The sequence below is a fragment of the Syngnathus typhle genome, linkage group LG18 (assembly GCF_033458585.1).
Source record: "Syngnathus typhle isolate RoL2023-S1 ecotype Sweden linkage group LG18, RoL_Styp_1.0, whole genome shotgun sequence".
Classification (NCBI taxonomy): Eukaryota; Metazoa; Chordata; class Actinopteri; order Syngnathiformes; family Syngnathidae; genus Syngnathus; species Syngnathus typhle.
The window spans coordinates 10,017,390-10,034,849 of record NC_083755.1 but is presented as its reverse complement, the minus strand read 5'-3'; the positions used below and the strand labels follow the sequence as shown (position 1 = coordinate 10,034,849).

The window sequence follows — 17,460 nt, the reverse complement described above, 5'->3', positions numbered from 1 at the left end:
GGCTTGTGGGAATACAAATCCGAATTACGCACGACAAATGTTGAGAAGGATATTGCATTCCAATTTATAGCTGTAGATTCAAGAACATATCTTTGAAATGCAGGACCTTTATTGATCATCTACAGTTACACATCAGAATCAGGTCAATCTCAATTCGCCATATTGCACCATGTGGCAACTCTGACTTTCTCCAAGTTGCATCAGTCAGTCAGTCAATCAATGGATCGATCGACCAATCGATCAATCAATCAATCTCAGGGCGCCGCTGCTCAAATGGCGTCCGTCTGTCCGTCGGTCGTTCGTCATTGGCAGAGAGTTGACCTAAGCTTCCAGCTGTTTTACCTACCTACCTACCTACCTACCTACCTACCTACCTACCTACCTACCTACCTACCTACCTACCTACCTACCTACCTACCTACCTACCTAGCTCGGTTTTGCATGTGACTCGACGGCATCTTCAGCCAATGAAAAGCGGTTCTGCTCTGCGCTGCTCTGCACTCCTTGCTTGCTTGAGAGGAGGCGCTTGGGCTGCTATTTAGAAGTTCGGATTCCCCCCGCCCTCCGCCCTCCCCCCCCAAGCCAATCTTTATCCAGCTGTGTGAGCTTTCCCGATGGACACGCGGAACCGAGAGAACACAGTGAGGGTGAGAACGTGGCGACCAAGACCAAAGATGCTCTGCCGTGCCGTGTATGAAGAAAAAGAAGAAGATGGACAATGAAAGCCGGCCGGCTTTTCTTTGTGACGCTTGACTGGACGCACGGCGACACCTCACCTTGATGGATTTTTAAAAGTGTGCTGCTGCGGAATATGCGCGTCACAAAAACGCCTGTGGATGCAATGCAAAGTGTTGGCGCCTACTTCATTTAGAAGAGCGAAGCGCGTGGAAGCGAGAGGACCGTTTGCATTCTTTCCTTATTGGGAGTCACCTGAAGGAACAAGTTGTTCAAACAGAGGCACAAGCGGACCCGAACGCTGCCCAAAGTATTCACTGGTGGATGCTTCCAAAGTGTTAGGGAGAACCCCCGCGCGGCGCGGCGCGGCGCGGCGTGGCGTGGCGTGGGGACGGAGAGCTTTGAGCACCGGGGCTTCGCTCGCTCCCTCGCTCCCTCGCTCGGGGCCCTCTTGCAGCACAGCACCGCAGCGCACCGCAGCTGCTGCACCGAAGCTGCTGCACCGACGCTGCTGCACACAAGTGCGCCAACGATCCACTTGGGAAGCCTGCGCTCCTCCAAAGCAAACAACCTCCCTCCCTCCCTCCCTCCATCCAGCCTGTCAGCCTGTTCTCTTTTTCGAGCTGCTGTGGACTTTGCAGCCACCAAAGTGATCATGCGATGACTGGACGCCCATTGGAGACGTCGACAGAGTCCAAATCAGGTGATTAGATCCAATGAATAAGATGCACTTTACTGCACTGGAATAATAATGACTTGTGTTTTAATAGACGTGAATCAAAAGACTCATCACGCTTGCTGTTGGCCATATCTTCAATATTTTCGAATGGCTATATTCATTCCTACATTTTGATCTCATCTCGTCAACGAGCTTCTTGTCATGACTATCCATCGTCATAACTAATTCAATTTGCTGCTCAATTCACACCAACGGTGGCTCATCCACGCAGGAGGCCAATGATGGCCGAGGATGGGGGCAATCTCTCCGGGGGCTCGGAGGGCCGCTCTTCTCTGCCCAGGACTTTCATCCGTCTCAACGACTTATCCGGGAACGGGGCCGGCGGAGTGGGCGAGGAGCGGACGGAGGTGACGGTGGAAGCGGCTCCCCCGGCGGCCCCCGATGGGACCTCCTTGGCCGAGGATGAAGCGTCAGCCTCCGGTGAGGAAACCCTGCCTTACCCCACCTTGGCCCCGGTGGTCTTCTTCTACATGAAACAGAGCACCCGTCCTCGGAGCTGGTGTCTCAAGATGGTTTGCAACCCATATCCTTTTTTCCAAAAACCTTCAAGGTAAGAAACCTTCTGCTGCTTTTTTACTTTTACCCTCAAGGCACAGGGGGGGAAGGGTGCTGTGTGAAAGACGGGCCATTGGAAGCGTAGCCTTTGGCGTACTGCTTTTACGTTTCCTTTTTTTTTTTTCTCCTCCCAAATTGTAGTCCAGCACTACGATTCCTCTGAGATGCAGTTTTGCTGTCTATCAGTGAACATGCAACATGACAAGCAGAGTAGAAAATGTGAACAGCGTCGCTCGCTTGCCAATTCAGGTCTTATTGACTGACTTGCAAGTGAAGTGAGAGAAAAGGAAGCCCTTTCTCCGTCTACTCTTTTGTCCTTCAGGCTTGCTGGTGGCAAACAAGGCATTTGATGATCATCCTCCATGTATGTGCATTGTGAGAGCCGGATGCCAGCCAGCCAGCCAGCCAGCCAGCCATTGTTGGCTGGAGTGATGCCTCCTCTGCCCCGTCTGTCTTTTATTATTATGGCCTGAGCTGTTTTTCTACGTGTTATGTTCATGTCATTTCGATTGATTTCCAGCCTGAGAATCCAATTCCTTTTTGGTGTTTAATTGCGATGGGCAGACTGCCGCTGCTTTCTCTCCTGTATTGTTTTCAAACAGCTCAGGCTTGTTCTACTCCAGGAAGGCAGTAGTATCCCTTGTCACATTTCTAAGCTGCTGATTGCATCAACTGCCACCCAGAGTGACGTTTTGTGATTTCTATATTATTCAGCGCTTTTACTCGGTCGGGCTAGTCACCTGTGGAAATATTTCACGTGACTTGTTGTTTTCTTTGCTCCGTGCGTGACTGGCTTCAGTCTTTCCTACCAGACTCCACCTCATTTCCATAATTGCAAATGTCAAATCTGCAAAAATTCTCTAAATAGATCTATTTGGAGGGAACAAAAAAAAAAAAGAACATATCAGGCTTGATTAGTCATTTGTTGCTCCCCAAGAAATGAGCTGATCCTTTGACAGACTCGCCGCGAGGATCTTTAGCGCCACATGCACATTCTCCCGCTGCTTCTCCCAATCTGGCTGCATGTGAATGTGATTGGGAACGGTTGTCTTTCTAGATGTGCTTTGTGATTGGCTGGTGACCGATGGATGGATGGGTGGGTGGGTGGAAATAACCCTTCATGTGTTTTTGTCGCATATTTGTGTCTATGATTTCGGAAAAGGTCAGTGGTTACATAATGCATTGCAATGCTGCTCCCATTGATTTGTATGCACTTGTGTCCATGCTCATGGTGCTTAGTCAAGGAGCAGATGGATATTTTGCAATATTTGTAAGCGTTCCTCTTGATCTGTGTCCTCCTCCTCCTCCTCTTCTGCTGCTGCTGCTGCCTCTCCGTGCGGCGCACACACACGCGCACACACGCACACACACCCACGCACGCACACACGCTTTGTGCACTTTGCATCGACCAATGACTCCTGTTGCTAGTCTCTCTTATTCCCACCATAAATCCTCCCACAATATTTGTTGCGCCTCTATGGTATGCTGTAAACCGAAGTGCACTTTGGTTTTGCTCATTGTGTTGCACTTAGTTTAATGAAGCATGGATGCGGAATTAACAATTAATTTGTGGATTCATGTGTTCATTTTTTTTTTCCCTTCCATGAATCATTTTAGTCCCAGAATAATTTGAGACCACGTCGTGGAGTGTCTCAGTATCCCCGCAAATGTTTTTTTTTTTTTTTTTTTTTTTCGAGTTGTTTTCAAAAGAGGCATGCCCTGAGTCAGCCCCTGGCTTCAGAGAGCTTGCGGCCATTTTCAACAGTCTGAAGTCATTAGGACTCCCTCCCGTAGATGCTTCTTGTGTGCCAAGGTGGTGGAGGAGTGCCGTTTGGGAGGGTGTCCGGTATTCTCCATCCTTTTCTCATATTGATCGAAGCAGAGGAGGTCACCAAGCTGTAATAGCAGCCGCACAATGCTAAGGACACTTGGGTCTTCCCTCAAGTGGGCCTGACCATTTATGTTGCAATGTTGCCAGGCTCATTGCTCTGATGCGTGTGTCAAATAATGAAAGGCCAAGCAAACACTTACTTCACCACGCTGAAGCTAAAGCAATGTTCATGTTTGTCGTTTTGGAAACCACTGCTCCATCCAGTCTTGTTAAATAACACAGCGAGATCGTGAAAAGCGAGTGGCGAGACAAAGTTCAGACAGCAGCAAGGTGTGAGTAGACCAACGACTCCGTATGAGGTCTGGTCTTAATGAGGAGATTTGCTGTTAAAAGTGCAAGCAGACTGAGCACAAAGAAGTCTTTTCTCTTTTCTTTCTTTCTTTCATTTTTAATGAAGCCCCCTCCAAAGTAAAAAAACAAGGACACCGAGATGCATTATCAGCACGCCGCAACTAGTTGCCCGAACTTCAACTGTGCCTCAAATACATGATTGTGTGCAAAAATGCAAATTGTTGTTATTTGTTAATTTTCCCTTTATTTGCTGAAGTTTTTCTCTCCTTCCTTATTTCCTTCCTTCCTTCCTTCCTTCCTTCAGCCCAATGGGTTTGGAAATGCAGCAATTGTAGCACCTTCTTTTTCAAAACGCAGGCGAGCTCTTTTGATTGTTTGACTGACTGATTGATGGAAATATGGTTGGTGATGGCGGAATGTTGTACTTCCTCCTTTCTGCTCTTGGATTGGATCCCAGGATTTGCCATCTTTTTCTCATGAGTCCATTGTAGAAGACTTGCGGCGGCGGCGGCGGCGGCGGCAGCAGGAGGAGGAGATGGGATAAAGTAGCAGAAGGAGAACGGGGGTGGGCGACTTCCACACTTTCTCTTACACAACCAAATCTCAACTTGCACCTGAAGTGAGTTGTCTTGAACTTCATCTTTCTTCCATTCTCCTCTTGATCCTCCCTCAAGCTTTCCTTCAAGTCGTCCCATATTTGCCATGTTTCCCTCGAAAGCCAATCCTTTCTCAACCAGCGTCATCTTCTGCTCATGCCGAAGCTACTTGTCACTTTCCCAGCATCCAGACAGATTGCTACGTTGCCGAGCAACGCGGCAGGCAGGGGATGAGTCCTATCCTATGTCTGCGGCGAGCGGACCATTTGGACTTGGGTGCTAACTTGGGACACAGGTGGCATTTGACAGAGTCCAGACCGACTGCTGGCCTTATCACACCACACTCTCCCAATCAAATCAGTTAGCCACTGGAGATTGTTGGCTTTGCACTTAAACCACTTGCCTGCGTAGTCCTTCCGTTGGTTGTCTGCTCTTCCGTTAGCGTTAGCATTCCATCGGCGGTTTCAAGGTATGCGTCGACATTTCAAAGAAGAACGACAGAGAAAATCACGCGTGGTACCTTTTCTAGCTGTGAATGGGATCGTAAACAACGGTTTGTTGCTATGTAGCGATGGTCAAACGAAGCTTCAAATTTGCTTCATCAAGATGGAATGCTATAAATGTACAATGCGGGGTTCATATCAAATGAGGAAAGGCTCTTATTGATTCATTAAAGCCGAAAGGACTTGCTTGGCTCGGCAAAGAGTCTCCCCTCCGATACAGCTTTCTTGACGGCTTCCTCATTTCTCCTCACCGACGGCCTCTCTTTCTTTCTTTCTTTCTTTCTTTCTTTCCCACCCTGTATTTCTTCCATCAGAACCTTCCAGCAGAATGAGTGTGGTGAGATACTTGAGTAAGATGCTGTCTACAGGCCTCTCACTGTGTGTGAACTTATCACATTCTAATAAGTTGGCCTTATTCCATTGCCCTTTTAGTCTGCTCAGCTGGTGAAGATGCCCCCCCCCCCCCCCTCCACACACACACACACACACACACACACACACACTTGCACCTACGATCAAGGCTTCTGCTGGCGTTTGGCCCAAATCACTGTGGCATTTGCAGTTTCACAGCCATTAGAGCTTAATGTCCCCAGGGTGACGATGGGAAAGCGGATGCTCTTGAATCGGATCACAGCAGTGTTACAACGTTTAGTTCCAAGACTGAACCTTGCTCGCTATCTGAGGAACAACTACACTTGCGGTGTGATTCACGCGGCGCACCGGCGTCAAGGCCCGGCCCGGCCCGGCCCGGCCCGGCCCATCATTTGATGTGGCCCGCAAAAGCAACAAATGTGTCACCTTAATGTTTCTTGTTAAACTAGCCAAATTGTCAATGGCGATATTGTACTGATCGCCCACTTTGAAAGTCAATTCAAATTGTTTGTCTAAGTCAACAAAAATGAGTTTGCCACCTCTGCACTATGCTCCTCTCTTTTCACTGCTAAGTAGAAGGACATGCTCCTTAGCTCCTCTGCTTTATGTCTTGATGACTATTTCCCCTTAGTAGTCTAGCCACCACTGTATCATCTTTGTTCCCATTTCCCTTCCAGTGCGTGCATGTGCACAATTACACGCATACCGCTCTGCATCATTGTATAATATCTGGCATGGCCATTAGTCGTCTTCAATCAGGAAAGAATCTGCTCCATCTTCCATTGCCTCGCTCCCGTTGCTCGCTCTCTCTCTCTGTGTGTGTGTGTGTGTGTGTGTGTGTGTGTGTGTGTTTAGCAGTGATGCTGGATTTATGCAGATGGAGACAAAGAGGGAAGCCCTTGTCTGTCCCCCTTGAGGAGGATGTGCTCGGCTTTGTGTGTGTGTGTGTGTGTGTGTGCGTGTGTTAGGGGCAGACATTAAACGCAGTGTGCGTTTACCTGTGTTTTAGTTTATTAGCATCTGCAAGGATCCACCACGGCGGTCGGTCTGTCTTTGGCAGTGTGAGGGTGTGTTTTTACACTGGCTTACTCATAGTGACACACACATGCATGCATAGATGCGAGCCAGCCTTGAGACTTGCGCTTTCGGCGGCGCTCGTTAACATCTTTAGGATTTCCAATAAGATGTGGCCACAAAAGCAGTTGCAGACTTTTCCGTCGCTCTCCTTCTAGAGAGACACTGAGCAATGGAAGGAGAGAGAGACACAGAGAGAGAGAGAGCGAGAGGCCTGTTTAGAATCTGCTTCTAATTTAAAGTATTCCTTGGCTGTTCTCCTCTGGGTCCTAACCCCCTCGGAATTGTGGCTTTTTGTCATGTATAAAACAAACAGCAATTCATTTCCTAAGTAAAAGCTTGTGCCTGCCGATGGCTGGTTGGGGAGCTCAACTTGCCCGTGTCCGTATTGAACAAAAGCTGTTTATCGCTTACAAAATACTATAAAGATAGGATTGGACAATGGGAACGCAATAGATAAAGCCGTACGTCCACATTTAGCTTTCTTTTCAAGACAAAAGACTTCCAGGACACACATTGCTGGCTTAGCACTCCTTTTGCATTGCACTCGATCGTTTTGCATTTCGTTTATGAAGCAGATTGTGCAGTAATGATTACGATGATTAGCATTGTTCTTGAGCTGCGCAAAATCTTTTGGATATTTTTCTGCAACTAGTTTTGCCCGAGGTTTGTCGATTTTGGCACCGCTGAGCCCTTGTTTCCGCACAGCGCCAACGGCGAACGACAATCTGATATGAGCCACGTGTCATTGAAGATGAGGCAGCTCTGCCGCTCTTTAGCCGTAATGACCCGCCAGATTGATGTCTGGCCACTTACGAGCGCTCTCATAAATCACGCGCCGTTTTGAATTATTCAGCACATCTTTGCCCCAAGGAGACATGGACGGCTGGGCAGGGGGGGAGAAAAGGTGGGACATATTACCAACAGGATTGGGTTGTGTGACAATTCAACCCAGTTTGGCGGCGGCGGCGGCAGGTAAGCATCGTTAGCTGTGCAGTGTGAGAAGACAAAAGTCAGTTAAGATGAGCAAACACTGTCTAGGGAGAAATTTAGACAACACAAATTTGGCCCTGCCAAAAAACTCAAACCAACACAAGTGAGGAGAGCCCAAAGTGATGAGATGGAACTTAATGGTTCCCTTTGGAAAGATTTCATCTGCAGGCAGCTCAATTAACTTTATGGCACAGGGATGGGGGAAAAAATGCATGCAAATAGAAGGATTTTCTTTTCTCTTTTTTTTTTGGGAAATGGCTATACTCATTCTACTCCTTCAGTGTAAAATTGAAATGATACCATGGTCAGTCTTGAAAGAGGGACATCATGCTGCGTGTTTGTGCGGTGCGGGCTCCAGTCGACTCGAACTCGAGGCGCACGTGCCATCCATTGGAACGAACAAATAATAACTTCCCATAATCACCACAATGACTTCTGAATGGGAAATCACGCTCCCATCATTGGCGTGTGTGTAATGCAATTGTGCGCTCCCAGGAACGACACCATCAATCTTCTTGCGTGCGTGACCTTTCTTCTTCTTCTAATATTTATTCCAGGCTGAGTTGTGCTCAAATGACACGACGGAAGCGGCAGACGTGCATATGTCGACACGGACGCTCGCGCATCCAATTAGAAGCATCATCTTGTCTTTATGAAGCTCCTGATCAAAGCCTTCTTCTTGTCTTCCTTCACACAAGCAAACAGAAAGGGGAGGGGGGGGGACTTTGTGGATGCTGATGCTTGATATGGAAAATGAGTACGCATCTGCCTTGCAGGAATGCTACTCGTGTGTGTGTGTGTGTGTGTGTGTGTGTGTGTGTGTGTCTGTGTGTTTTGTGCAGGCGTCCAATCAGCAGCAGCAGCAAATGCAAGCCTTTAACCCCCTCAGAGCCCTGAGTCAGCAACATCACTGTCAATGAGGCCAAGGAATATTAGAGCATGTGTGTGGATGGATGGATGGATGGATGGATGGATGGATGGATGGATGGATGGATGGATGGATGGATGGATGGATGGATGGATGGTGTGTGTGTGTGTGTGTGCATGCTCGGAGAAAACAAACAAAACATTGATGCACCTGTTTAATGAAAAATGCATTTGTAATAGAAATGTCAGAAATAGTCTTGTATTTGACAGGGATGCGGAGGAGTCAATACAGAGTTTGGAGCGTGTGATGGCTTCCCACTCTTTTTGTTCTCTTATTAGTGGTTGTGCCGTGCGTGCATGCGTTATTTGTTTGGCTTCCTTCCGCCTCCCACAGGCGCACTCACTCACACACACGTCCCTCGATGCCACCGTGGACACGGCCGCATGGGTTTTGGCGCACAAGATGCTGGTTTAACTTTGTCTAGGTTTTCAATCCATTGAGGTTTTGCGTCTGGTGCCACAGCCTGACAGCCTTCCCTGGTGTCATGGTGCCTGGTCTGTGATCTGGCTTTGCCTTGCTAAGTCCACCTGAGGGAACTTTCTCCTAGCTGACGTACGACCGCTATGTGTTGGGTGAGAGGGAGGTGAGCGTCTCAGTAGCAAATGGCCTGGGCGGACCCCTCGACAGAGTCGACACGCTTCCTGGTTGGCAAGGAGCAGGGATGCTGTGCTTTGTCAGAGGGCAGCTCTGTCTTGGATCTCTCTCTCTCTCTCTCTGTCTGTCTGTCTGTCTGTCTGTCTGTCTGTCTGTCTGTCTGTCTTTTGATTCCAAATCCACTCGATACAAGTGTGTTCTTTCATTGTTTTGTTTTGGAGGTCTAACGGTAGATCTCACTTTCTGCCCTTTGCTTCGATTCACTGCTGACCACACAGCACCATTCTTTCTTTCTTTCCTTCTTTCTGTCTGTCTTTTTTCTTTCTTTCTTTCTTTCTTTCTTTCTTTCTTCTCTGCCGTTTCCTGGGTGTATAGGAATTCTTCTCTAGCTCCAGTTCACTAATCAATTCCCTCTTGAGTCAGTCAACCCCTCCCTCCCTACACCTCCCTCCCCCCCCCTATTTCCTCGCCCTCCTTCATTTTCTACCTTCACATCTATTAGATATGCCTCATTTTCCCTTTCTGCCGCCCAAACTCTGGTAGCCTCGTATGTCACCGGAGTTTAAGAGAGAGAAAATGCTCCCGCCTGCATTTTGCTCTCCTGCCGTTAGTTTCATTATCTCTCATGATGTCAGTTTGGGGTGGTTTGTTCCCGTCTGGACCCTGCACCCTCATCTTCTCATTTCTTTCTCTCAAACATTTTTAACCTGTACAGTACACGCAGTAAGAGTGGCCAGCGTAACTGCTGTCTGCCACCTCCTTCCGCTTTCTATCTTTGCAGGCATCCCCCATCTTTCCTGGGGTCTTCACCTGTTATGCGACCAAGCTTCTCCTCTTCCGTGGTTCCTCTCCCACTTGCCTCCCTCCCTTCTAACTCGTTTGCATTTTCATTGGCCATATTGCAGTGATTTGCACCATCTCTCTTTCTCTCCATCAAAGTGGAAGCGCTACTAAGTTTGGTGCCATTCAAATCCCCGAGAGGGTCAATTGAATCATGGGCGCTTTTTGCTTTCATCTCCCCAACCCCTTTGCCATTCTTTCTGTGCCCCTGGGAGCGAGTCTCGGCTCTGCTATTTGTCATGGAATTTACACTTGTGTCAACGTTGATTGATGTTTTTGCTCATCTCTTTTCCCCACTCGGCTCTGCCTCCCTGTCTTGGCCAGTCCGTCAGCTGAATAAACAAGGCTGCTGTCTTAATGGAGATTTCTTGACGTCAGCAAGCTGGTCGGCAACCTCTGTCATCTGGATTTGAGGTCGTAGGTCTTTATTTCTGGTTCCCCTCTGGAGACCTCTTAAATGAGACGAGACTTGGAATAGCTCATGAATGCACGGCGGGCACCCAAACAAAATCCACGAGCGATTCAACGTGGAGTGGGGAGAAGCTAAAACGTGAGCAATAATAATCATCTCAGCAGGCTTTTTGTTGCTTTGTCAATAAGTCGAGGGCTCCTTCGATTGCGCTCCGCCGTTCAGTTTGGAAATCAACGATGACGCTGGAAGTGGCAAAGCAGAGTAGCGGAAAGGCAATCGTTGGAGACCGATGGAGGGAATGCACCGTCCGTCGTGTCCCAGGAAAAGTGGCAAGAGCAATGGCTTCCCTCCAAACTTCACAAGGCAACTTTACTGTCTACTCCAGGACATAAACACTGAAGCAGTCCCAAAATAGTTGCCCGGCTATTTGTAAGCCCTTGTAGGGTCAAATAGCTGTGGTTGACGTGCCAATCAAAAGACGAGTGAAAATGTTTGATTCCCGATCAGGTTCTTCTGGCCCTGTTGACACTTGACGGTGTCATCGCATTGCAGTCCCATTTGACGAAGGCCCGTTCAGGAGCTGCTTCTCTAAGCTGAGAGCAGACGTGGAATATATCGACCCGCCCGCCGCTTGTTAGGATGTGGGATTTGATGACATGTTGTGAATTCTCAACATGCGCTTCCCATTTGCCCATAAAGTGGAGCGCAGAGAAATGCAAAGCATGCTCACTCTATCAGCCCTCTGTTTGATTTACTTTTTCCTTCAAGCTTTGCGCTGATCCATGCTCTTTGACTTAGTGACCCAGCAATAGTTCATTCCTAATGGGCGCTCTGGCTGTGAATTGCCGCTCCCTGTCAGCGTGTCCTTTATTGAGTTGCCTCGATGATCTATTGTGCGGTCGTGGACTCGTTACTTTAATGCTGCTGCGCTGACAACTAGACATTACAAGAGAAGGCTTGCTCGCTGGCATCTAAATGCGCTCTCGAATGCCTTTTTGACACGTCCTTGCTGACGCTAATAGTCAACACCGACTTGTGCCGTCGACATGAGGTATTACCGCCGCCGCCGCCGCCGGTATTTGCCGAGCCCTTAATACAGCCGTGCTCGGATACTGCTTGAGTTCAAGCGGTGGGAAAATGGCCCTCGTTGTCAAATCACCTCGGTTTATCCGACAACGATGGAGGGAGGTGTGCTTCCATGCGGGACTGTGAACCCCCTTTCATTCAAATGGCATTTTTGTGATCCAAAAGACTTGCCCAAAGTTATCAATGTCTTACTTTAGCGTGCTAATGGATTGTCCAGAGCTCTGTATTAGATCACAAGAACGCTCCATAACTCATTACCGAGCGGCAAACACTTCGCGCAAAACAAAGTCCTGAACTTTTACAGCAGCTGTTGTGAGAAAAGTAGCAAATGGCGCACGCACGCACGCAATGGAACGGCCAACGCTCTGCTGAAATGAAGCTATAATTGTCAAATTCCTGAGCCGTCAGCCAGGAGAATGTGATCCATTCAATTGGTCCTGCTGAGAGGGTGTCCCTGTCAAATATGACGCTAAAGGACATTAAAGAAACATTTTGTGTGTGAATGGATGGATGGATGCATGGATGGATGGATGGATGGATGGATGGATGGATGGATGGATGGATGGATGGATGGATGGATGGAGTCATCTTGCTCAGAAAGAGACCTTTTCAGAAGGACCTCGCATATTTTAGCATTTATAATATGGTCTTTTTTTTTCAATCCTTTAACGTTCCAGCATCCTGCTCATTCTGAATATATGCTGTTTTTCCTTGAGATTCTTGAAGACAAAGTTAGGCATTGTATTTCTAATATATATAGTGTATGTTTTTTTGAACCACCATTTTTACTGGTTACTCTGGGAGCAAAAACGCCTCTAAATATGATGCAGTGATGTTATGAAGGCCTTCAACGGCAATAATAAGATCGAGACAATATGTCGACCTGTTTTTTTTTTTTTCTTTCTTTTGGTTTCTTCAGCACACAGCTCTGTTTATTGAGATGTACAGAGTGCAATGCATCGTGGGAGTTCCCTTGACATAGTCAACGGCGCCTGCAGCAACATAACAAGGCTTGGGGCTTTTTCTGATATGAAGCACTCCTTTCCGCTTTTGCTGTCAACACTATTGTTTTTGTAGCCGGCGCGCTTGCTTATTCGTGTGTGTGTGTGTGTGTGTGTGTGTGTGTGTGTGAAGTGAAGGTGTGGAGAACAATGTGTGACCATTAGCATGATCACATCAGGACACTCATTCCTTTGGGGCCATGTGCGAAAACGATAGTATCTACTTTTGAGCAATTTGTCACCCTCCCTGCATATACGTAGTGTGTCAAATGGATTCATTTGAATAGTTCCAAATAGAAAATGAGTCCAACTAGTTTTGGGATAAGTCTACTTTTGCTTGTTTGGATAAAGTGCTGACATTGTCGCTCAAATATTTACCCTAATCGATGGGGCCTTGTCTCTTCTAACAATCAAGATTGCATCCTATTTCTCATCAAGTGGCTGCTCTGGTGGCCACAGAGGCTAATGCGTGTCAAATACATGGTCACACTCACATCTCGTCTGCTATACCAGTCATGGATTGCTGGGTGAAAATAGGGCAGGCAAGCGCGCTGGCTGGGTCATGCTGCATCGCCGCTGGGAGATCAGGTGGGCTTGCTTAGCTTTGACAGCGTGGCTGGCTGGCTGGCTTGGATGGGAGGAGAAAGAGAGAGAGAGAGAGAGAGAGAATTCTTCCATCAAACGTGCAGCTGGGCATATGGATGCGTTGTTCGTAGTATGCGTTTGTATTGTCGTCCGCCACTTTTCGTTGTTACCTCGGGGCCAAACGGGACGGTGAGCCAGCAGCTCCAACAGAAGGCGGGCGGCTGCTGCAGTGGAAGCCAATGGTTCCAATTTCAAATGTTCTCATCTTTCATTGTTCAGGCTTGTTTGTTCTTTTCTCTTTCCAAACCTATAAAGACAAACTCTTCTTATCCTCCAGAACTTTGAATTGGATGTTGAAGATGCGCTCCAATAACATTTGGATGGCATTTACCACTTCATATTTCCACTGCAGTTGCCGTTCAAATGAAGTTAACGTCGTTACAGTCCGCCATTGGTGACTGATTGCAAAGAATGGTAATTATCTTCAGTCCCCGGAGTCGCATTACGCTGTATGGAAACAGCTCACCCGGTCAGGGTTGATCGTCTACTGTATTGTATTTGCTCTCTTCTAATCGAAAGTCTTTATGTCCTCTCTTTTGCCACATATCCTGCTCCTCCGTTTAGGGCTGCACTTGTGTGGTTGTTTTTGCGTTGAGGCAGTGCTTGTGTAGTCTAAGCGTCATATCTGTGTGTGTGTGTGTGTGTGTGTGTGTGTGTGTGTGTGTGTGTGTGTGCGTCTCCCAAAACTCCAAAGCTTTTGAGTGTGACATGCACTGACAGCATCACCCAGCTGAACCAAGCTGTCACTGTTGTTGCCCAAAGCCAAAGCCACCTTTGGAATTCAGCTTCAAAAAATGCTTCCTCTATCTGGCTCCCCACAAAAAAAGCCAAGCTTTGAAGGATTTTCCTTTCCTCTCTATAAATATCCCTACGAGTTTTCTCTCTGTGTTTTTGTGACTCGTTGTTGTCTTCCCTTGTTGAATCCCTGGGAGAAACGCAATGCTTTCTGCATGGCTGGAAATAGTGTTGCTGAAAAAGAAAAGAAATGGTCATATTTACTCCGTTTGAATCCATCAAGGAGGTGCAAGAAATGGAATCAACTTTTGGGCTATTTTCCCCAGAATTTGTTTTTTCTTCTTTTCATTCCCACCCAACCCCCATAGGGGTTAGGATCAAGAATTCATCGACTATGTCCTTTTTTGTTTTGCAGATCCACTGAGATACCTTTGGCCCCTTCAAGGAAGGAAACAAACGTTAGCTCGGCCACTGCTTGCCATCAACCTAGTGTTTGGATATTCCTTTTTTATCCGCGGATACGTACGAGTGTTTGTATTTGGTATCTCATTTGGGAATAGTGCACCGTGGCGCTCGTGTCTCGCCAGGCACACCACAGGTGAAGACAGGGATACATTAGTGAATGATGGTCCAGTTAGCACCAGACTGGGTCCCACCTGCTTCCTCTTTGGAGTCATAGTGTGCTCGTTTGTCTCGAATGTTTCGCTGGTTTCGGGTTCTACCCTTCTTTCTTCACTTACCGTCTTTGTCGACGGTCATACTTTCCATCCTTCCTAGAGTAATTACCTTGACTTTTCTGTGCACCGCTGCCAGGCAAAGACATCGTGTCTCCATCGCGAGTATAGGCTTGCAAGTAGTATATGCTGCACGTTCAAAGGAGTGGGAAGGGTGCTGCAGCCTCTGGCCTGCCTGCCTGCCTGCCTGCCTGCCTGCCTGCCTGTGCCAGAAAGCAAGTGTTGAATTGCGCACGACTGCCTTTTAATGCTTAATGCTTTCCGAGCCTTTTCTTTCTCTGCGACCGAAATCAAACGTGATTGAGAATAGTGTCCGGAAAGAAAGCATTTGGATGCAGTTCCTAACTTACTAGAAAAGACTTGTTGACGAGTGAACATTTGAATTGGTTGTCTTTCCATTTGTCATCTTTGTCGGCGCTCAACTGGATTTGCCTTGTTTACAGACTTGTTTTGCCGACCCCCCCCCTCTCTGGCGCTTGTGTTCTTTAACACTGCTTCTGGCAGCAGTTAGATTGTTTTGATTGGTTTTCCCAAGTATCAAAGTCAGTCTCTGCGGCTTGCCGGCGCTTCCGTGCTAATTTGCACAGCCCACAACGCTAGTGTCCAATGAGACTTCCAAAGCCATTTTACAGCAAGCTCGCCGAGACAGTAAATCCACAAGCTTTATAGGGAATCCTTTGTTAATTAGGCATGAGCTGGCCCAGGGTGGCTTTTCTTGACTCTTTTGAAACACAGCCCCGTTGAGCTCAAAGGAACTGTCTGAACACACATCTTTTAATCTGCTTTCAAATCGAGCAAAGACTGATGGCAAGGCCCTGCTTGCCAACCTTTTGGATGTCCCAGCTCCAATCAAACTGTTGTCATCCATAAGTCTTCGACTTAGCCCATAACACTTTTAGAGCTTTGGAATGGAAGCACTCTTGATCAAGGTAATGCTGATCATTTATTGAAGGAGTTGAATTAGCGGCGCGGGAACCACGAGGGATTTCCACTATCAATAAAGCAGCGCGACCTATGGACGTTGTCACATTTCAACTCCCCTCCTCCGTGGGGATGGGAGGATGAAGGCTTAAGGTTCTCTCTGTCAGTCCTAACTAGAGGATGGAGGAAAGAAATCAAAGGGTCGCTCCAGCAAGTTTCACGGCCACAAGTAAACAAACAAACGTATGAATCGATCCCTTCCCCGCATGCGTGTGTGTGTGTATATGTTAAGTGTACTGCTGCAAACACAGGAGTTTCCCCATTGAGGGAATAATAAAGGATTATCTTATCTTATCTTATCTTATCTAAAACGATGTCTGCCTGCCTGCCGTAAATACAGGCAGTAAATACTTGTCGTAAATACAAGGCGCTTGTCACTTTTGCAAAAGTAGCGGTGAATTTCTTCACCTCCTCCAAGACGACAATGGATTGTTCAGCAAAGTTCGTTTGCAGATGCATCACTCATGAGTGCTTGGTGATCCCAGTCAATTATCGCTGCAATCAGGACATATTACTGATACTAATCGGAATCAATTTAACAGGGCTTAGCAGTGCAGTGCAGTGCAGTGCAGTGCAGCGCAGTAAATGGAGGTCTTTTGTTTGTGCCGGAACAACCTTCCATAGAAATGAATGAAAAATCACTGCAAACGGGATCATTCATACAAACGTGCTTATTTGTATGGAAAAAATAAATCGTCAAAAATCAAATAAGAAGCATTTGTTTATCAAATAGATTAGACGTCAGGCCTATGGCAAAAAATCCATTCATCATATCAGAGCCAATCAAACATTTTGCTTTTTTCTGTTTTGGAGAGAAAAGAACCTTTCATTCTTTGTTCAGTTCAATCGAAAGAGTTTGTGATCTAATTTTACTGCACATCTGACTGCCCTACCTCCTGTCCGTCCGTCCGTCCGTCCGTCCGTCCATCCGTCCGTCTCTTTGTTGAGCCGGTGAAAGACTCATTGTAACATGTGCACCTGTGAAGGCAGAAAAAAGGAAAAAACGTTGACCACGGTGTAGCATCTGCTGTCCAGGGAGCCTGTTTACCTGGCTGTGAGCATCACAAATGAAGCTGTTGCTTTGAAAATATACTCATTGCATCTTTAGACTCATGCAATTAGTCACTCTTAATGCACATATTACAATTCGAAGTGTGTGTGTGTGTGTGTGTGTGTGTGTGTGATTGCAACCATATGTGCTCACATTCCTTAACTGTACATAGCATCAACACAAACACACAGAGGCAGACTTCCTTACCATAGAAGCTAAAAAGTGACTTGATCAAGAGTGTAAACATTTTCCTTGTTGTCATGGAGAGATCAACAGTGTGCATGTGTGCGTTTGCCCTTCTCGTCGTGATAGTATGTGAAGGAAGGGCTGCGTGAGAAAGGAGGGAGGGAGGGAGGGAGGCGCTTGTCTGGGTTATGCCTTCGAACCTCCCCACAGTTTGGTGCAGTTCAACCCTCAGACTTTGGGACAAAGACATCACGGCCGGCCGATGAAGGAGGAGCACGAATGTGAAAGAAAAGCAAAAGAGTCATTTGAGGAGCTCCTTTTGCCTTTCCCATACGTACTTGCTGCCTACCTTTCTTTGCCGTTGCGCTTTTGCGCCTTCTTCCGTCCTCGGCTTCTCTGCTTTCTGCTTTGGTCGCTGCTCGAAAACGAGCTTGGCTGTAAGGAGAGAGCGGACGGAGCAGATGAGTGAGGGAGGGAGCTGTACAGACTGGCGCAGTCATTCCATGTATTATACATGAAGTAGTAGTCGCACCATGTGCTTCAAGTACACTCGCAATTATTTACAATCGTCGCCCTTT

At 47.3% G+C, this 17,460-nt stretch overlaps 1 protein-coding gene and 1 long non-coding RNA gene across 4 annotated transcripts in view; one reads left to right on the top strand and one right to left on the bottom strand.

Annotated features, from left to right (window-relative positions):
* Positions 1–609: 609 nt before the first annotated feature.
* The window catches only part of cacna1g (calcium channel, voltage-dependent, T type, alpha 1G subunit), a 65,393-nt gene continuing 48,542 nt past the window's right edge, over positions 610–17,460 (top strand). For all 3 annotated transcript variants that reach the window (XM_061263935.1, XM_061263934.1, XM_061263933.1), the window contains exons 1-2: positions 610–1,378; positions 1,626–1,937. In XM_061263935.1, the coding sequence (XP_061119919.1) occupies positions 1,633–1,937 (305 nt within the window). In that variant the 5' untranslated portion in view covers positions 610–1,378; positions 1,626–1,632. The remainder of the gene's footprint in view (positions 1,379–1,625; positions 1,938–17,460) is intronic.
* On the bottom strand, positions 13,559–17,040 carry LOC133143133 (uncharacterized). Its single transcript, XR_009710365.1, has 3 exons — positions 16,904–17,040; positions 16,539–16,623; positions 13,559–14,164 (listed from the first exon to the last, which is right to left on the bottom strand). It is a non-coding gene; the product is annotated as an uncharacterized LOC133143133 (long non-coding RNA).